Source organism: Mycteria americana (genome assembly GCF_035582795.1).
Source record: "Mycteria americana isolate JAX WOST 10 ecotype Jacksonville Zoo and Gardens chromosome Z unlocalized genomic scaffold, USCA_MyAme_1.0 Scaffold_18, whole genome shotgun sequence".
In the NCBI taxonomy this organism is placed as follows: Eukaryota; Metazoa; Chordata; class Aves; order Ciconiiformes; family Ciconiidae; genus Mycteria; species Mycteria americana.
The window spans coordinates 12,949,542-12,971,197 of record NW_027445436.1 but is presented as its reverse complement, the minus strand read 5'-3'; the positions used below and the strand labels follow the sequence as shown (position 1 = coordinate 12,971,197).

The 21,656-nt window shown below is 49.2% G+C and overlaps 1 protein-coding gene across 6 annotated transcripts in view; it reads left to right on the top strand.

The window, feature by feature from the left end:
* The window catches only part of ZBTB7C (zinc finger and BTB domain containing 7C), a 173,002-nt gene extending 155,719 nt beyond the window's left edge, over window positions 1-17,283 (top strand). For all 6 annotated transcript variants that reach the window (XM_075488795.1, XM_075488796.1, XM_075488793.1 and 3 more), the window contains 2 exons: window positions 8,723-9,925; window positions 15,271-17,283. In XM_075488795.1, the coding sequence (XP_075344910.1) occupies window positions 8,739-9,925; window positions 15,271-15,904 (1,821 nt within the window). In that variant the 5' untranslated portion in view covers window positions 8,723-8,738 and the 3' untranslated portion in view covers window positions 15,905-17,283. The remainder of the gene's footprint in view (window positions 1-8,722; window positions 9,926-15,270) is intronic.
* Window positions 17,284-21,656: the final 4,373 nt, after the last annotated feature.

Here is a 21,656-nt window from a genome sequence, read left to right as displayed (position 1 = left end):
CCTCTGTCACACTGAATGCAGAATGAGCATGACATGGGGGGGCATCCGCTTTGCACTCCCCAGCTTTCCCCGGGGCACTCCCATATCTTCAGGGTGGCACTCCTGGGGAGAGCCCAGTGCTTTGCACACCAAAAAGAAATGTGGTCAGGAGCCAGCTCCTTCCCGTGGGGAAAATCATAGCAAAGAGAAGGCCAAGCAATGCACATTTTAAGATGAAATGCTCCGAGAATCTCTATACAAATATAAAAATATAAATATATTAATATAGAAATATATAAAAATATAAATATAGGTAAATATACAAATATTAAAACAGACCAATATTAAAATGTTAAAATATTAAAATGCTGCATGTTATAGTAATTATACTACATGCCAGCATACAATTAAAGGCCAAAATTGCCATCTCCTAGCTAAGACTTGGGTTGTGAAGCGTTGTCCCCACGGATGGAGCAGATGGGAAGGGGACATCCCCAGCCCTGCCGTAGCCCTGAACCAGGAGCCACCTGTTGCACAAGCCTGGGCTCTTCTGGCAGCGTTTATCTCCTCCAAGGGCCTGGCTTTGCAGGGCATTGTTGCCAGAGATGAGGAAGGAGATGGGAGAGGGAAGTGCTGATGAGGAGCCCTGCTCCTGGCTTTGAGCAATACTGAGACCCAGGGGCAGGATCCTGTCCCACCTTGGGGCTGGCACATCTTTCCCAGGGCTCCTCCGAGCTGTGGCAGTCCTCCATTTCCACTCATACAAATGAATATATGCAATATTAGTTTACTTTATCTATTTTCTATAGCTATATCTCTATAATCTATTGAGTATACTTCTATTTTTTACTTGTCACAATGCTAAATGAGCATTTTGCCTCTCTCTCTGATATTTCAGTTTTATATTATTGGTTTTCAGAGGCTGCATTATACTGAAGGAGGCTTGAAGTTAAAAGCAGATGTGAGAATAAAGCAACCAAAAAATAAAAATAAAAAAATAGAAGGGGCTTTTGAGCAGCAGAGTGCCCTGAATGAACTTTGGGTCACCCAGGGAGTATGCATAGCAGACGGTTTATAATATTGCTGCGGTCCCTGGGTTGTATCACCCACGTTCAGGCAGGCAGTGAGGTTAGACCTCGGCATCACAGCTGAGACTCCTGCCTGCACATCTCCATTGCACTGGTGCAGCAGTCACCGCCCCAAGCCGGCGAAGTACCACCCTTCCCAAAAAAGGAAGGATTTTCACCCAAAAAGAGGACAAAGCTCAGCTCCCCCCAATCCCCCTTTTCTCCTGTTGCAGCCTCAGGTGCCTAAATATGCTGGCAGAGCTCACCATGCACCCATAGGCAGCGTGGGGAGAAGTGGTCCTATATCCGAATAGCATCTCCCAGGATCATTCTTTTATAAATGGGGCTTTTCATGGCAAGAAAGTAATGAATGAGTTTTAAGTATGCCCACAAATGCAATCTTTCAAGACATCATCTGCAGAATACGTTTATTTTAGATGCTCTCCACCCTTTCTCCCACCCCAACCCAGTTTATTTTAACAATGCTGTAATTTTCTATTATAAAATGGGATTTTTCTGTTTAACTCCATGTAGTCTGTTCAGCATTTGCATGTGTGTGTGCATGCACTGGTGACATTTGTCACCATCAGATGCTATTTTTATGCCTGTTATTCTTGAGGACCCCACCCTTGGCTTGGGGAGGGGAAGGGGGGAGTGCAGGAGGAGGGAGAGGAGGGAGGGGGAGGAAGGAAAACATCAGCCTTAGCACACCTCCAGCCTGTGGCAATCAACCTCCCCGGGGGCATGGGAACCATAAGGTCATTTCTCAAGCTCGCTGAGCTCTGGAGCTGTCAAACCACCCTGCGAGTTTAAAAAATGCAAATGTATGCAAACGATGGGCTGTTTCTCTTCCTCTCCCCCCCCCCCCCCCCGCCCTCCATTTAAATGACATGAATCACCTTCAATTTTGCCAGCATCCTGTAAAATTATCAGCTTGCCTAAGTCCTTTGGTTAACAGAACCCATCTAGAGAGGACCAGGAGGGGAAGAGAAAGGAAAATGAGTCCTTTTCGACCAAAAGGAGCTGTACATCATTTTAGTTTATAATCACGTACCCCCTGATCTCCTAATTCCATTTTTTCTTGCTTTCTTGCTGCTGAGTGAATAATCCACAAATTAGGGAGGAGGGAGTTTAGTATCCAGGAAAAAACCTCTATAAAAACAATTGTCAGGATAGTCTAATATTCAGCTTTTCTGATCTTTTGCACTTAGGGTGATCTGGCAATAAAAGATCAAAACAGATTCGTAGGAAGACATGTTCCTTCACATAAGGAGCTCCTTTAACACTAATGCTCCTTCCAAACAAAAATAAACAAGTAGAAGATAAATACAGCAACAGAAATTTAATTGCTCATGCTTATTATTAAGGATACAAAGCCCTAAAATGGAAGTTGTCTCTTCCTCCCCGGCTCAGGGGTTATTTATTATCTTACACTCCACTTGAAGAACACATTGGATTTACTTTCATTTATCGGCGATTTTCAAGGAAGATTTGATATGGAGCCAGTCAGGCTGGTAGAGGAGCGTAGCTAGTTAACATGGTTAAGCAGAGCACACTGTAATGAATCAATTTGTTTCGGACAACAGACATAATTAGCGTGGAGCTAATGGGCACACCAGGGGATGAGGGACTGGAGCCGAAAATGTCGGTGGCTGGAGCTGAGGGGGGCTCAGAGGGGTGTAATTCCCGGTTCCTCTCCCCATCTCTGGGCATGGGGAGGTGGCTGGAGAGGACTTCCCATGGTGGGGGCTGTCCTCCAGCCCCCCGTGAGGCTTCACTAGCTCAGGGACAGCTTGTCCCCCATCCCGGCGTTCCTCCCACCAGGCTGGTGGTCCATAACCCTTCCCTGGGGTGTGCTCCATCTAGGTTGCACCGTCTTCCCAAGGTCTTCACTCGCTGGCTCCCACATGGCAAGTGTCCGGCAGCGCTGATTAGGTGTAGGGGAGATATCTGCAAGGTCTCGGCTGGAGATTGACCCTGCGGAGGGAGGAGAAGGGAGATGGTGTTCCTCTTCCCACGGGAACGTTTGCTGCAGAGTCTCATCCCCTCTATGGCTCCCCAGCCTCCCCCAAGGGTCACTGGCTTGCCGACCAAGGTGAAGCAAGGATTTCCCTGGACTACCTCCATCAGACCAAGCTCTTTCCATCCCCGAGGGCTGGAGGCAGGTGGTAGGGTGGGAGCCAGCCCCTCACCATGAGGGACACCAGGTCCCCACAGCTGGTGGGAAGGAGGTTTGGAGTCAGCGCGGCCAGAAACTGAAGAGGGAAGGACACCCAGGATGTGGCGATGGATCCCAGGAGAGATGCAGAGGTGGCGCAGGATAGGATTGGGAACCTGCCAGAGATGCAGAGGGTGGGACTGGGAACCTGCCTGATGGTCTCAGCCTTGCAAAAGGGGCTGGAGTGGGGATGCAGTTTTACTTACGTGTACCCTGGGCTCTCTTGGAGATCAACTGCTCGGCTGTGAACTGAGTGTCAACCTGCAGCGGGGCCATGAGCTGGGGTTCGTAGAGGTGACACTGCATGAACACATGCTCTGTGTCATAGAATCATAGAATACTTTGGATTGGAAGGGACCTTTACAGGTCATCTAGTCCAACCCCCCCTGCAATGAGCAGGGACATCTTTAACTAGATCAGGTCGCTCAGAGCCCCGTCCAACCTGACCTTGAATGTTTCCAGGGATGGGGCCTCCACTACCTCTCTGGGCAACCTGTTCCAGTGCCTCACCACCCTCATTGTAAAAAAATTCTTTCTTAAATCCAGTCTAAATCTGCCCTCCCTTAGTTTAAAACCATTGCTCCTTGTCCTGTCACAACAGGCCTTGCTACAACGTCTGTCCCCATCTTTCCTATAGGCCCCCTTTAAGTACTGGAAGGCTGCTATAAGGTCTCCCCGCAGCCTTCTCTTCTCCAGGCTGAACAACCCCAACTCTCTCAGCCTGTCCTTGTAGGAGAGGCGCTCCAGCCCTCTGATCATTTTCGCAGCCCTCCTCTGGACCCGCTCCAACAGCTCCATGTCCTTCTTGTGCTGAGGGCTCCAGAGCTGGACGCAGTACCGCAGGTGAGGTCTCACCAGAGCAGAGTAGAGGGGCAGAATCCCCTCCCTCGACCTGCTGGCCACGCTTCTTTTGATGCGGCCCAGGATACGGTTGGCCTTCTGGGCTGCGAGCGCACATTGCCGGCTCATGTCCAGCTTTTCATCCATCAGTACCCCCAAGTCCTTTTCCGCAGGGCTGCTCTCGATCACATCATCCCCCAGCCTGTATTGAAACCGAGGATTGCCCCGACCCAGGTGTAGGACCCTGCACTTGGCCTTGTTGAACCTCATGAGGTTCACACAGGCCCACTTCTCCAGCTTGTCCAGGCCCCTCTGGATGGCATCCCGTCCTTCTGGCGTGTCAACTGCACCACTCAGCTTGGTGTCATCTGCAAACTTGCTGAGGGTGCACTCGATCTCGCTGTCAATGTCATTGATGAAAATATTGAACAGCACTGGTCCCAGTACGGATCCCTGAGGGACACCACTTGTCACTGGTCTCCATCTGGACATTGAGCCGTTGACCGCTACCCTCCGGATGCGACCATCCAACCAGTTCCTTATCTACTGAACAGTCCACCCATCAAATCCCTATCTCTCCAATTTAGAGAGAAGCATGTTGTGGGGGACCGTGTCAAAGGCTTTACAGAAGTCCAGATAGATGACATCCATTGCTTTTCCCTTGTCCACTGATGTGGTAACTCCCTCATAGAAAGCCACTAGGTTGGTCAGGCAGGACTTGCCCTTGGTGAAGCCATGCTGGCTGTCTCGAATCACCTCCCTGTCCTCCATGTGCTCTAGCATAGCTTCTAGGAGGATCTGTTCCATGATCTTCCCAGGCACAGAGGTGAGGCTGACAGGTCAGTAGTTCCCAGGGTCCTCCTTTCTACCCTTTTTAAAGATGGGTGCAATGTTTCCCTTCTTCCAGTCACCAGGGGCTTCACCTGACTGCCATGACTTTTCAAATATCATGGAGAGTGGCTTGGCAGCTACATCAGCCAATTCCCTCAGGACTCTGGGATGCATCTCATCAGGTCCCATAGACTTATATATGTTCAGGTTCCTCAGGTGGTCACGAACCTGATCTTCCCTTACAGTGGGAGGGGCTTTACCCCCCTGGTCCCCAACATGTTGTCCATTGACTCGGGAGGGGTGAGGAGAGCGGTTGCCAGAGAAGACTGAAGCAAAAAAGTTGTTGAGTACCTCAGCCTTCTCCTCGTCTTTTGATACTAGGTCACCATTCTTGTTCATCAGTGGAGGTATGCTTTCTTTAACTTTCCTTTTCTGGTTGATATACCTGTAGAAGCCCTTCTTGTTATTCTTTGCATCCCTTGCCAAGTTCAGCTCCAGCTGCGCCTTGGCCTTCCTGACCCCATCCCTACACAACCGGGCAGCATCCCTATGCTCTTCCCAGGTTACCCGTCCCTGCTTCCACTGCCTGTGCAGTTCCCTCTTGCTCTTTCATTTGACCAGCATGTCTCAACTAAGCCATGCTGGTCTCTTGCCTTCCTTGCCTGATTTCCTACATCTGGGGACTGAGAGCTCTTGTGCTTTATGGAAAGCACCCTTAAAGATCTGCCAGCTGTTCTGCTCCCTTGTCCCTGAGGACCGTTTCCCAGGGGGTCCTACTGACTAACTCCTTGAAGAGCTGGAAGTTTGCTTTCTTAAAATTTAGGGTCCTGACTATACTCCTCGCCTGTCCCATATCCCTCAGGACTGTGAACTCCACCAATGCGTGATCACTGCAGCCTAGGCTGCCTCCAATCTTGACGTCACTGATGAGCTCACTTGCATTGGTGACCATCAGGTCCAGTATCGCATCCCCTCGGGTAGGGGTGTCTATTACCTGGGTTAAGAAGTTATCCTCAATGCACTCCAGGAGTCTCCTGGATTGCCTACAGCTTGCCGTGCTACTTTTCCAGCAGATGTCGGGGTGGTTGAAGTCCCCCAGTAGGACAAGAGCTTGCAAGCGTGAAGCCTCCTGTAGCTGGAGGAAGAAGGCTTCATCAGTAGGCTCTCCTTGATCAGGCGGCCTGTAGCAGACACCAACCACAAGGTTCCCTTTGTTGCCTCAGTCTCTGATTCTTACCCATAAGCTTTCGACCTGCTTGTGGCTATTCTTCAGGGACAGTTCTTCACACTCTATCCATTTCTTGATATAGAGGGCAACACCTCCGCCCCTCCTTCCCCACCTGTCCCTTCTGAATAGCCTGTAGCCATGGATAGCCACACTCCAGTCATGGGATTCGTCCCACCAGGTTTCAGTAATGGCAATCAGGTCATAGCTTTCTAGCAGCACGGTAGCTTCCAACTCCTCCTGTTTGTTGCCCATGCTGCGTGTATTTGTGTAGAGACGCTTCATCTGGGCTGTTGGCCATGTCACCTTCCTAGTGGAACACCCCTTATTTCCCTTAAGGTGTTCCACAGAAGTTTCCTTGTTGGCTCCTACTACCTCAGGAGCCCCCAGCTCATCTCCACAAGACTTTGACTGTGGTGCAGTGTCCCCAGCACACCCCTGGGCAACAGGTTGAGGGCCCATACTAGCACCCTGTCCCTCTAACCATTGTGTGTCCTCCCACGGCTTGCCACAGGCAAGCCTGATGATATGTTCCCCCTCCCCCTTCACATCTAGTTTAAAGCCCTGTCAATGAGCCCCGCAAGCTCCTGGGCAAAGACCCTCTTTCCCCTTTGAGAAAGGTAGCTCCCATTTGACGCCATCAAGCCTGGTGCCGTGTAGGCCACCCCATTGTCAAAAAACCCAAAATTGTGTCATTGACACCAGCCACGGAGCCATGTATTAATAGACTGGGTCCGCTTGTTCCTTCCAATGTCACTGCCCACAACTGGGAGGAGGGAGGAAAAAAAAATCACCTGTGCCCCCAATTCCCTCACTAACCGTCCCAAGGCCCTGAAGTCTCTTTTAATCACCCTTGGGCCACGTACTGCAACTTCGTCACCTCCCACGTGGAAGAGCAGTAATGGGTAGTAGTCAGAGGGCTGTACCAGGCTAGGAAGTTTCCTAGTGATATCTCTAACCTGGGCTTCTGGGAGGCAGCAGACTTCCCTATGAGAAGGGTCTGCCTGACATATTGGACCCTCTGTTCCCCTCAGCAGGGAGTCTCCTACAACTACAATGCGTCTTTTCTTCCTTGTGGAGGTTGTAGTAATATGGGGGGTATGTCTTTCTGGTCTCGGCCGCTCCTCTGGTGTAGATGGATTGACATCCACATCGTCCACTGACTGGTCCTCCACCTCTAGAGCCTTATATCTATTGTGCAGAGGCACCTGGGGAGGCATGGTGGGCAAGGAGGGCATCCGCTTGCTGCCCTGTTTGCAGACTTGCTTTCACTCGATGCTTCCCCTTAAGTCCCTGCCTACATCCTGGTGGGGGGAGGGTACTGAATCCCTTTGATCAGGGGCTTTTTCTGGTGGCTGTCTCTGGTCATGTTTCTGGGAGGTCTGGTGTCCTGGGGGTTTCCAAAGGGTTAGTGTATTCAAAGTTCTTCTGGCTGTTTGATGTATTCTGTGTGTGATGGGATTAATGTATTCGTCACCTACTGGAGGAAGTCGCTCTCCTTTCCTGGGATTTCTCATGTGGAAGGGCTGCTGGAGCCATGTGAAAGAGGAAACATCTTACAGATAAAAAAATGGAAAAAAAAAATCAGATTTTCCTTTTGGGTGTGGGCTTTTTGCTTCCAAATTTCCCTTTGAAGCTGGAGCTGCTCTAGCAGGGGAAGGTGTCTGCACAGGGCATTTGATACCATGCTAACAAGTCCAAACAGGATTGGGAATGGAGCAAGCTCACCTCATGGGTGAAGATAGCAGACAGCCTTCTGCCTCTGGCCAGGCCCTTGCTCCCTGGTTGTCTTTCTCTGAGCATTTAGGTACACTGTGACACACAACTCCTTGCTTGCCTCCCCCATTCCCAGATCCCTCAGGAAGACATCCCTATGCGGGTTGTCCACATGCTAAGGTGACATGGCATAGATTACAGGCATGAAGTAGCAGGAGGACACAGAACCGGAGACCTGCTGCCCCATAAGGACTGCTCTTCTGCTGCAGCAAACAGCCATGACCAGCAGTCCCTCCTATTTGGGACATCCAGTTGCACCAGTCCCCAAAACAATTGCATAGATGAGATGGGCACTCCCTGGCTCATCTTGTTTAAGCAGTGTAGGTGCTGGCACTTGGCAGTGTGAAGCGATACAGCATCACCCTTTCCCCACATAGCTCCTGGCAGGGCGAATCCAACATGTGCCTGGAAAGATGTTGGCTTTGGGATGATGTGGAAGAAATGTGATGGGGAGGGAGTTGTTGCACAAGGTTCCTGGGGGAGGGATGTGAAAGAGAAGAGGGAGCTTGTGGTGGTTATGAAAAGGTGAATAGGGTGGGAACTGAGAATAGAAGGATGGAGACAAAGGAGACAAAGAGATGTGGAGGGAAGCAGAGGTTAAATCACAGAGGACCTGGAAGGAGTTAAAGGTGACATGGAGATGCACTGGGGCAGTGCAAGCAGGAGGTGATTACAGAGGTCCAAGTGAGGCAATGGAGAGGAAGACACGGAGAGAAGGCAGGGTCATTTTGGCATTATTGATTGGGAATCCCCTGCTAATGCTCTACTGTCTGTGTTTTGTCCTAGGGTACTAAATGAGAATATGGCCAATGGCACTGAAGATCTTATCGGGATCCCATTCCCGAACCACAGCAGTGAAGTCTTATGTAGTTTAAATGAGCAGCGGCATGACGGTCTCCTCTGTGATGTCATCCTCATTGTACAGGACCAGGAGTACCGGACCCATCGGTCCGTCCTTGCTGCCTGCAGCAAGTACTTCAAAAAACTCTTCACTACTGGCACTTTAACAGACCAGCCCTATGTTTACGAGATTGACTTTGTCAAGCCTGAAGCACTTTCTGCCATCCTTGAGTTTGCCTACACCTCAACCCTCACCATCACCACCTCAAATGTCAAGCACATCCTCAGCGCTGCCAAGATGCTGGAGATCCAGTGCATTATCAATGTATGCCTTGAAATCATGGAGCCCAACAGAGACGCGGAAGAGGAAGATGACAAAGAGGACGAAGATGATGATGAAGATGAAGATGAAGATGAAGATGAGGAGGAAGAGGAGGAGGAGGAAGAAGTGGAAGATTTTGTCAATCAGGAGAACCTAACCAATGTCCAAGAAGTAAGCTGTCACCAAAGCCCTTCTAAGTCTGATCTTACCGAAAAAGCATATACAGAAGCACCTAAAGACTTTCCAAATCACTACCCAGCCAATAACTCCTCTGGACACTTGGGTGTGATACGAGACTTCTCCATCGAGTCCTTGCTAAGGGAAAACTTGTACCCTAAGGCGAACATCCCAGAAAGGAGGCCAGCTCTCTCTCCTTTTGCCCCTAGCTTCTTCCCCCATCTGTGGAACGGTGATTTTGGCTCCTTCTCCCAGCTCGAGGAGCCACAAGTAGACAATGGCCCCTTGGATCTGGTGATCAAAAAGAGGAAGATCAAGGAAGAGGAGGAGAAGGAAGACCTGCCTCCACCTCCTTTCCCTAATGACTTCTTTAAGGACATGTTTACCAACACCCCAGCAGCTCCCTTAGGGCATATTAAGGCAGAGACTGACTATAGCACTTATCTCAATTTCCTAAGTGCTACCCAATTTGGAGGAGTTTTTCCCCCATGGCCCCTGGAGGAAGAGAAGAAGATAAAGCCCAAGGCGTCCCAGCAATGTCCCATCTGTAACAAAGTCATCATGGGGGCCGGCAAGCTGCCCAGGCACATGAGGACCCATACGGGAGAGAAGCCGTATATGTGCAATATCTGTGAAGTCCGCTTTACCAGGTGTGCATTGGTTACCTCTGCCATGCGTGGCTGTGCGCAAGCGGGGGGGGGGGTGGTTGAAGGGGCCACGTCATGACCCATGGCTGATTCCTAAGGTACACATCTCTTTTTCCCCAAAAAAAGTAGCAAAGAAAGCAGGGCAAGATCTCTATCCCTTCAGAAAAAAAGGGAGGAAGGGAGGGTGGAGGAAGAAAACAAACCTACTGATTTTGGTGGGTTGTGGATCATCCACAGCTCACTGGATCCATCCACTCACTGGACAAAAGCTTAAATAAGTAACAGGATATTTTCAACCCCACCATAGTTCACCACAGTTGGACCAGAGGGAGCTGGAAAACAGATGGTCAAACAGCCAAGGAGGTTTCATCTCTAATGTGCTGGGAGATGCGTTGAGTTGGGAGGGCCATTTAGCTGCGGGATGTAATTAGTTTGGGTTTGCACATTTTGGCATCAGTGTAGACCACAACCAAGTTGCACATGTTTAGCCATGACAGTGAGCTTTCTGAGGCTGGAGCCATCCTAATTATTATACGTTAGTAGCAAGGTGGGTGTTGGTCTCTTTTCCCAAGTAACAAATGATAGGACGAGAGGAAATGGCCTCAAGTTGCGCCAGGGGAGGTTTACATTGGTTATTAGGAAAAATTTCTTCACCACAAGGGTTGTCAAGCATTGGAACAGGCTGCCCAGGGAAGTGGTTGAGTCACCATCCCTGGAGGTATTTAAAAGACGTGTAGATGTGGTGCTTAGGGACATGGTTTAGTGGTGGACTTGGTAGTGTTAGGTTTACGGTTGGACTCGATGATCTTAAAGGTCTTTTCCAACCTATACAATTCTGTGATTCTGTGATTTATGACCCCGAACATTGGCCACCCAAGAGCCTGGCACCTCAACTCCCTCTATGGTCAGTGGAAAGAAATCAGCACCCTCAGAGAGGTAGATGAGGAAAGGGGATGAGCAGGGATCATCCCTGACCACAAAGACAACCTGCAAGGCTTAGATTAGGGCACCTAACTTTTAGGTATCTCAAGTTAGGTGAGACCAGCCCCAACATGGGCTGCTCCAAGGCAGGCATGACCGGCCAGATCCACCCCTGGTACCAATTCCCAGCCTTTGCACCTCTCTTCACCTCAGCAGACCCCTCGATGGTAATAAATCGGAACGGGCTACACAAATCTAATGCTACAGCTTGCAACCCTTCTCTGAAAAGCTGGGCAAATGTAATCTGTGAACAGAGACAAATAGATTCCTGGACCTGCTCTTGCTGGTTATAATTAATATCTAATGAGTACAATCTTTACCATAATAATAAAGCTTTCTGACAAGAGCATGGTATTTCAGCTCCTGGCTGTGTATGAGAAAGAGAGAGCCCTATTAGGCTGGGGCGAGCAAACCAGAGGAAAATAATATGCACAATAGGCAAAGGCGAGCTCCTGACCATGGCCGGACACCTGGGGTGCTCCTGCATTCAGCCTGTCTTTTCTTCTCCCATCCCTGTGATAATATTCGAGTTGAAGTTATGCAGATGATGAGGATTTGACCTGAAAATAAATTTCCATGCTCCACTCCATTAACACAGCAGACAGCATATTATAATGCGGGGAGCATTGTGCCTCGGGCAGGCATACACAATGTGAGCCGGCTCACCCTAGTATTTGCAGGAGAAAAGCCACTGCCTGGTGCTAATTCCTGCCTGCAGGAATTTGGATCCGGTTCCTGCTGGTGGTGCATCCTCAGGTTAGCACTGGGTCGTCACCTCCAGACAGGCGGGCTCTGCTGGGAGGAGCAGGATGGGTTCAGCCTGGTGAGTGTGGCTGCATCCCGGGCTGGAGGGACCACCTGGCCAGCCCCATCCTGCGGTCCCCATTGCTCTCCTGGGTGTGATGCTGTGGGTGCTAATTGCTGACGAGGAAATAGCTTGGCTTGACCTGTCACTGACACCTTCCCCATGATGGGAATGCTAGAGCTGAGCCCTCCCAGAGGGCTTCCAAAGTCCTTTACAAGCAAGGGCAGCATTGTTGGCTTTGTTTGGGGAAACTGAGGCATGGAGAGATATTGGTACTGACTCACAGTCACTGCGAAGGTTAGTAGGAGGGTTCAGGTGGGAATTCAGGTATCCTGACACCTAATCCAGACAGATTAAATCAGCATCTTGGAGGTTAAAACCTCCACACAGAGATGGTCTAGTGTGGCCCATTACTAATGCAGGGTTAAACCCGACAGCTTTTACATCCCCCCATATGCTCAACAGCTTCTAGATACAAAGCATAGGGGTAGGAGGACTTTAACCCAAGAAAATAATCACAAAGAAAATTGGGACTAATCCAACGGTGCAGTCTCCCATCATCACTCACAAAAATGAAGCTGTTCATTTGGGTCACCCCGCACAGAGCTGAAGGCTGGAGGGTTTTTTCCTTCTTTAACACTCTGAGCAAAGTGGAAATTTCAAAACATTGGTTTATTTTTAAATGTATTTGGAAGTATTTTGAATAGCACGCAGCTGTTTGGTTTTGGTTTGGTGTTTTTTTAGCCATTTTCAGCATTACTTTAATGTGAGAGCTCTTCTTTAGGGGAAAGTGTATTTAAGCAAAGTGGAGTGATTGAGACGTAGAAAGAAATTTCTGCCGGGATTTCCTGAACGCCGCCGCTTGTGTTACGTGTTTTGCTCTCGGAGGCAATCTCATGCTTCCCGAAAGCATCGGACTGGCACTCACGGCAGTGAGCGGTGCCTTCACCGGGGAGATGCAAGCCCAGACGGTCCCCCTTGGGGTCCCCTGGAAATGAGGGTGCAGGGAAGCAGAGGTTCCCAAATGGGATTTCTGAATGAATCAGTCCTTTGCATTATTTCTGCGCTCGAGGAACTGTGGAGGAGCAAATTTACTGGGGGAAATAGAGAAAATATGTTTTCCTGGTGGGGAGTCCCCCAACCTCCCCATCAGATCCCTTTCCCTTCGCATCCCACGGCAAGGACTCCACATGCACCTGGATCTGCCACTCCCGACTCCCAGGGACATCTGATCGCAGGAAGCAGGACTTCATTTAATAGCTCATTAATTTTTTCCTTAAACAAAGGCTGCTCAGCTTCTAGTCTGCTGTTTTACCCTTCTAAAACGCTGGAGAAAACTGCAAATATTTCAGCTTTTCCACCAAGACAACCCCGGAGTGCTCAAGGAGAAACTGTTCCAGCCAGAAAGGTTAACGTTATTTGTTCCTATCATTTGTGTTGTGACAGCTCGCAGAGCCCTAATCGCTCTCCTAATGCAATTGCATTAAGGTTATTCACACACATGGAGCGTGGTTCTCCTTCAGAGACCCTGCGAGCTGAGCTCCCATCTCGCAAAGCCTGTGTTTCCCATGCCACATCCTCCCCTGGGTGCTTCACCGCAGCCGGAGCATCTCGCCCCCCCAACCTCTGAGCTTCTCCAGGTAGAGCCATAAAACCTCTCTTCCATCCCACGGAGATGCTGCCAGGGCAGGGAGGATTGAGTTTCTCTCTGTCTGATGCCAGAGATGGGTAATAGCCTGAAAAAAGCTTTGCCTGTATTTACATTATACAGTCCTGGCACACTGCATGTTTATTAGGAAAAGCAATCCTGTTAGGTTAAACATTACATATATAGGTTTAAATTATATTATAGGTGGGGCTGGTAGCTCTGCTTTTTATTAACATTTCCCAACACTTCGCATTATGAGCCCCTGTGTTCATCTGCTTACGACTTTGCTGCACATTATCTGTTTGGGATGAAATTTTCCATGCTGCTTTGCCGCTGAGAACTGATTTCAGCCCTTGCAGGGGAAACGCGCCCTTGTTAAAATCTTGGGATAACAGCATCTTTGAAAATTTCAGAATGGGAAGTTGGGATCTGGCCCTGGGCTTGGCATGGGGACCAAGAGATGCTTTTTTTCTGTCTCCATAAAAATCTGCATGAGTTGTAAGCGTCGTGCAAGCTCATTACAACCTCCATACAGGCAGGGAGAATCTCCACTGCCTGCGCTGCTGCCGATGCAGGACCAGGCTGGGACCGGTTTCCCAAAGGCAATAAAGCATCATCTGGTGAAGAAGTGACTCTCCTTCTAGGGATACTTCTCTGCATCCTTGATCCTGAGGGACTGGTTTGCAGGGATGCCCATCCCAGGGCTGCACTCCTCGCGGCGTGGCTGACACAAGCGTGCTGCCGGTCACGTCACTGAAAACTATTTTGAGATGCACACGGGCAGGGTGGCAGAAATTAGTGCAAAGGCAGCACCTTGCAAGTTTTGAGGGCTTGACCTGCCAACATAAATAGATTTTTTTGGGTGGTTTTTGCCTTTTTTTTTTGCATGCTCACATATTTTATATATAATAAGGACATGACTCCATATATTCTCCGTATTCTTAGCCACATTACTAATGTCTTGGAGGGATCATACTGAAAGCACTTTGGAAAACAATATGAATTCTCCCACTTTGCTGTTTACTTGAACTCTGCTCATGCAACCTAGGCAGTGCGCTTGGCTCAGTTCAGCTACAATCAGCTTTGCTTTTTATAATCATATGCCTTCTCTGTGATTTTTGTAGACGGCAGAAGGAAACACTTATTCATTGGAAAAAAAAATAGTGATTGGACTGCCAGCTTGGGAAAATATTCTTGCTGCTTTTAGATGTTCCCCTTAAAAAAACAACTATATTTGTAAATAAGTGCTATTGGGATGGGTATTATGCTGTTCCATGGCTGTATTTAAAAACCTTCTCCAAAATATGTGTAAGGCTTGATGTGCGCTGGCCTTGGAGAACATGGCAGGGAAGGACAGAGGGTGCAGAGTGCCCTTGCACTGCCTCCACCTCTGCCTGCCTCACCCTGTGCAATGCTCCCGCTTCAAACGAAAGCTCCTGAGACACCCAGTGGTCAGTAAAAGGATAAAAGGAAGGGAAAATCAGCTCCAAAAGGGACTTAATTTAAGCAGTATTGCCCCACATTGCCAGGCTCTCGAAACTCAACTAATTTCCTTATTTGCAGGCAGGAATATAGCTGTACTTATTTAGATATTCCCATATGTTTTTTGGGTTTATTCCAGAGGGTTTTTTTCCTCCAATTTATGCTGTTTTGAACTCTTTGGGATGGGCTGCAAACTCCTGACGTGGAGGGCTGGGTCTGTGCGGTGTTTAGGCGCTGTCGCCCAGGGAAGGAGGAGTTGGATGCAAACACCAGCCTACAAGAGTATCCATACATTGGGGCAGTGCCATGGCTGGAAGCCCCGGGATGAGCTCTCCACCTTCCCATTGCCTTTCCCTCTCCTGATCCAAGGGGCAATCCCAACCACATCCCTTCCAGCCCACGCCACCTGACTGAGCACCTTTTCTTTTGCAGGCAGGACAAGCTCAAAATCCACATGCGGAAGCACACGGGGGAGCGGCCATACCTGTGCATCCACTGCAATGCCAAATTTGTGCACAACTATGATCTGAAGAACCACATGCGCATCCATACGGGCGTCCGGCCCTACCAATGCGAGTTCTGCTACAAGAGCTTCACCCGCTCTGACCACCTCCATCGCCACATCAAACGCCAGAGCTGCCGGATTGCGCGACTCCGGCGAGGACGTAAGCCATCAGCATGGAGGGCAGCCAGCTTGCTCTTCTCTCCTGGTGGTCCGCCGGTGGAGAGCTTCGTGATGCCACCGACATTGGAGGAGATGAGCGGCCACCTTGGCAGCGCAGCCATGTGCCTTCCCGGCCCCAGCCCCAAGCACTTTTTGAGCGGGGCCAAGACCACCTTCAGCTTGCAGGAGCTGGAGAGCCAGTTTGAAGAAACCCAGATGAAGCTCTTCAGGCGAGCCCAGCTGGACATGGAGAGGAACGCGGGCATCTTCACCTTCGCCCTGGGCCATAATGAAAACCTCGCTGCTCAACCCTTCTTCCCCCTTCCCGATCCTTGGAGCACGGGCTTCAGCAGCTTGGCGGGACTCGGCCACGTGGCTCCCATCTCGGAGGGGAGCAACTAAACCCGTGCCCGGTCCCATCATGGGTCCGCTCCCTTCCCAACAGGGTAACCGGCTCCCTCGGGGTGCCCACCTACCCTTTTGCATCGTCTGGCTCCCAAGAAGCTCTTCGTCCCCTCGCTGCCATGGCCTGCCGCGGGGCTTGGGGCACGGGGCCATCCCCAGGGCGAGCAGGTGGGTGGGCAGGTGCTGCACCCCATGGCCACCGGCACTTTAGCCTCTGCGATGCACTTGGCTTTGGGGCTGTGGGGCACTTGCTGCCCTATCCAGCCGCCCACTGCTCGCAGCTCTGTCTGGGAAGGCCAGGCCAGGACTGCTGCTCTCTTCAACGCTCCCAAAAATGTCACTTGCCTTAGTCCAGGGCATGGCCATCGCCATGAGATGGCTCTTCTTGGGGAGATGTTCCCCATTTTCCACCCGCAGGACCTGCTGGACACCAACAAGCTGTCCAGACTTGGTTTTGATATGTTACATTCCTTGGCCCTTTTGGTCAAAAAGACTTTTGGGGTTTTTTAATTAATTGCTATGTCTGGCAACAAAATTTATTCTACAAGGGATAAAGGGGAAGGTCAAGCAGCCATGTTGGGAGGGGGAAGATCCTGGCCGTTGCCTTTCTCAGTGGTATATCAGATTTGCAGGACTGGTGAAAGCCCTGCTGTGCAGGATGAGTTGGGACCCTAAAAAAATCCAAAACAAAAGAGATGATAGAAAATCACCCAGGAGCAAAGCTGGGTGGAAAAGGGGTTTTTTACTTATTTTGGTTCTTTGGCCATTTCAAAATTTCAGAAGGAGAACCAAAGCCTATTTTGAGTATTTTAACTTCAGTTGCTTGAAAAAGTGAAGGAAAATTTTTTTGAAGGATCAGAAATGTTTCAATTCTGAGCTTTTATTAAATCCTTGCTTTGCAAAAATAAACCATGTGGGAATTTTGAAATGAAAAAGTAATTTCAAACCAAAGAGTCAGAATTCACCACCGCTGACCGTTCTGAAATGTCTGGATTTGTGTCCTTAATTCCCCTTAATTCCTATATATATTTTGATGACAAAAATTTACAAAACACTTGAGTGTCCCCGAATCTGCAATGTCGATGGGAAAAAATTGGGTGTGCAAATATCCCTGCTGTTTGTCTCAAGGGATCTTTGTGGAAAAGAAGTCCACTAAAGATGTCTTGCAGATGAGATGATTGTCTACTTGCAAGCAAGTAGAAATACTATTTCTTCACCATTTCTTGGTTCAAAAGATGAGGTGGTAACAAATTATGGGGTGCTCCAAGCTGAAGGTTGCCCACAGTGGCCACCAGGTCTGGGGTCCTTCCCAGCATCCCTGCAGACCCTGGCCTGGCCACCCCTATAAGAAAGTAATCTAATATTTCTTTTGAGGCCAAAAAGTGGCCTCCTTCAGAGCCTAAAAACATGAGCTACTCTCGAGAATAAAGGCTTTTGATGGCCATCTGCCTCTGATGGCTCCTCTTGGATGTAGTGGGACCTCAGTTTCACCACCAGCTGAGATGGCTTGCAGCGGGTACCCTGGGAAGCTGTTTTTACACAAAACCAGCTCTCAGAAATGCAAATGTTACAAATTAGGGCTTTTTCTTTCTCTTTTTACTGTTACCTTTCAACATCAGCAGAATCAAAAGGAACGAGAGGACCGCGGGTTCATTAATTTTTTGGTTTGCCCATTGATGGTGCCGCTCTGAAGCGGTGGCTGGATGAGGGTCTCCCCACTGGAGCATGGTGGGGACACAAGGGGTCCAGGATCCACAGCCCCCCTTGAGGGCATGAAGGACTTCTGTTCTGAGACCATCCATAGCAGAACAATCCCAAGGAACTGCCCAACGCTCACTTCCTCCTCCAAAAAGAAATCCACAAAGACTCTGAGCACAACAAGTCAATGGAGAAAAAAAAAACTTCTTAAAACTGCATCAAACTTTTTTTTTTTTTTAATCCATATCAACTTCTTACACAAGCGATGTTTTGCAGATGACTGGTTACTTCAGGTGTTTTTTTGTCTATGATTTGGAGTCATTGTAAAGTATCCAAAGATGCTGAGTACTGTATAATCTACAAGGACTTGAAGCAAGGTGGTTTTTCTGTCTCAATTTGTTGGTTGGGTTGCTTTTCCTATTTGTCATGGGGGGAAAAACCTTTGCAATTTTTCTATTTATAACTATTTTTATGTGATTGCTTTATGTACAAAGCAATGGGAAAAAAAAACAAAAACAAAAACAAAAAAGGAGTGAGAATCACACACAAACAAATTTGCCTTAGTTACTCACGGGACAATCACCCTTAACTTTCATTGACGCTAGAAAGTGGATGGAAAAAAAAAAAGACTAGATCCTTTTATGTATTTATTAAACTGTATTAATTGATGCTCTTAAATTATTAGCAGGATTTGGTTCTCTTGCCTGTGGCCACGCTGAGAAGGCTAAGCCGCTGTAGATGCTGAGCTGCCTCCCTCCTCGGGCCAGTGTGGCCATTCCCGTGGCCTCAGGTCTACAGATGTTTGCTGGACACACAAATTTGGTGCTTTCCAAAGGCACCTTTTGGAAAGTCAAATTAATCACGCATTAATTAAGCATCTAGCTGGTACGGGCTCCAGCCCAAGGGGGTCATTGGCGTTGCGATGCTGATGACAATCAATGAGTTAAGGTTGATTTTCCCACGTTGCGCTGGGTTGGGTTGGATGGAGCCAGGTGCTGGCGGCGATCATGTTTTGGGGTGGGGAGGGAGGACTAGAGAAAACCCTATTTCTTCCCATTTCGATGTTGTGCGGTGACTCCAGGCCACAGGTATCCATGTGGGAGCCCAGCTAAGCATGGAGGTGCCTTCCCAGGGCTCTGCTCCCCTTCCCCAGCCGGGACGGGCATGTGCTCTCTTCCAGCTCGTGGTATGGTGGCTACTTGTTCATCATCTCACCATGACTCCTAGGGCCCGGCTGCAGCAGGTACTGATGAGCACTGGGCTGCATCCAAAGCAGCGTGGCCAGCAGGTCAAGGGAGGTGATTCTGCCCCTCTACTCCACTCTGGTGAGACCCCACCTGGAGTACTGCATCCAGCTCTGGGGTCCTCAGTACAGGAAAGACATGGACCTGTTGGAGTGGGTCCAGAGGAGGGCCACGAAAATGATCAGAGGGCTGGAGCACCTCTCCTACGAGGACAGGCTGAGAGAGTTGGGGTTGTTCAGCCTGGAGAAGAGAAGGCTGCGGGGAGACCTTATTGCGGCCTTCCAGTACTTAAAGGGGGCCTATAGGAAAGATGGGGACAGACTTTTTAGTAGGGCCTGTAGCAATAGGACAAGGGGTAATGGTTTTAAACTAAAAGAGGGTAGATTCAGACTGCATATAAGGAAGAAATTTTTTTCGATGAGGATGATGAAACACTGGAACAGGTTGCCCAGAGAGGTGGTAGATGCCCCATCCCTGGAAACATTCAAGGTCAGGTTGGACAGAGCTCTGAGCAACCTGATCTAGTTGAAGATGTCCCTGCTCATTGCCGGGGGGTTGGACTAGATGACCTGTAAAGGTCCCTTCCAACCCAAACCATTCTATGATTCTATGATTCTATGAACACAGCTGACACAAACAGAGCCCTGTAATTCATGTTGCCACTCAGGAGTTGCAGAAGTTCCTTGTTATTTTTGAAAGAGGTGCAAAACCCTGGAAAATAGGTTCCAGGTAGGAAAGGTGGGACTCATCCCATGTCATTCAGCCATTTCAAAGTGAAGTAACAGACACCCTGTGCACACTGAGACAGCTACATGTTGACACTTTAATTTTTGGGTGTCCTAACCTGCAACGTGATTTCCAGCCTTCCTCTGAAGCCGTCCTGGCTCTGGAGGGAGGCAGGTACTGCTGGAGGGTGATTCACCTCACCTACGCTGGACCTCCCAAGGGTGGGATGGATCACCTTCAACGGCACCTGTCTATACTACCTACCAGCGTGGTTTGGAAAAACTAGCTTGGACTCAACTGCTTTCCTTTCCCATAGCTACAGCGAGATAAGGTTAACCATGGGGAGGGATGTTCCCATCACCGCAGCTCCCTCCTCTCTGCTCAGCTGATGGGGCAGTCCCTGGCAAAACCTTTTCCAGGAGGATGGGATGCTGGCACAGCCCAGGGACCATTCCCAGCTCAGTCGGCTTGACTTCTTCCCAGTCTGTTTTGACTAAAAGTGCCACGACCACTGGGAATGCAATAGGAAATAAGGGTCCAAGTCCATCCTCCCAAGCCTGGGGACCAGGGACTCAGGCCCATGGGTTGTATGCCCTGCTGCAACCCCAGCAAAACACCCCGAGCTCTCATCACAGCCACCGGTTATTTTCCTTCCCTCGCACTCCCAAGGAGCGCTCCACAGCATCAGGTGTTCGGGCAGGGGTCTGGACCTGCGGGCACAGTCTAAAAATGTAGCTTGAGAAGATGGAAATATCAATCCCCCTCCCAGGGCAGGCAGGCAGTCATTGAGCATCTCATCTGTGCTCAGAGCCTGCAGGACTACAGCAGGGTCAGCACATAAACAGTGTGTTTCTGAGCACAAAAAATGCAAAATTAAAATTAAGTTAATTACTTTTTAGCTATTTAAATAAATTTTTAATTTTTTTTTTTAAATCTTGTGGCTTTTAACCCCATTTTATGCTCATATTCTGGTTTGCTTATAATGCCAAAAAAAAAAAAAAATTTGCAAGGGGAGGGTGAAAAAAATCTGAAAATTGCTCGGAGGAGCTTAATCTGTTAATTAGACACATGGGAATCGCAGAAAGAAACCAGCTTCAGTAAATGCTTGTTAGCAGCAACATATGGCTATGCTCTTGCTCCTGAACAGCTGCTGTTATCTGCTGGATCATCCAGACCACTGCGGGGGAAACAGTGCCAGGGTGATGCTGCACACACAGCATTTGCTTGCACCAGGTGTTGCTGCAAAAGGCGCATCTCCTGTGTACAAGCGGCATGGAGCTGGATGGGCAACTCCTTGCCCTTGGCTCGAAACCCTTTGGTGAGCTGAGCAAGCCTCTTCCTCCAGTTGTGCAGGAGAAATGAAATACCAAAAAAATAAAAAAAAAAAAAAGGAAAGAAAGAGCCTGCACTCTGGGAAGCGAGAGGCTTTTCCATTTGGCAGTCACCTGCAGAAAAAAAAAGTGAATAATTTCTTAAAATCCCCCCTAAAATGCTTCAGACCTGAATGTGTGGTCCTCAGCAGGACTCCTGGTGACACCGGTGGGGCTGCAAACACTGCCCCATCTCTGCTCTGCTCCTGCTGTGCCCCCATCCCGGGCGTTTTCACACCCATTTTGGAGGAGTTTAGTGCTTTATTTACAGTCTCAGTGCCCTGAAGCTGGAAGATTGTGTGTAAAGTTTTAAGATAAGAGGGTAAATGAAGCGAGACCCCAACCATCTCATTTTAAGAAAATGTTGTGTTTTGCAGCAGGTCGCCCATGGTTGGGTTTTTACGGTCTGCCGTCGCCTTTTGGCACCTCTGACAGCCTGCGCCTCCTTGGTCTGCACATGACTTTCTTTCCAAGCCAAAAAAAAAAGGGAAGAAATGAGAAAAAACCCTTCTTGTAGAAGATACACCTACTCTCCCCACATAGCCCAAGCAAACGCAGCCCCATCCCACCTCCCAGCCCCACCTCCGGGATCCCCACCACCCGGACGGCAGGAGAGAAAATACCTGTGGCTTGGAAATGCCTTTTTTTTTTTTTCCTTGTTTTCGTGTGTTGAACCGATGACTTGCACTAATTGCTGTAGGGCAGGATACT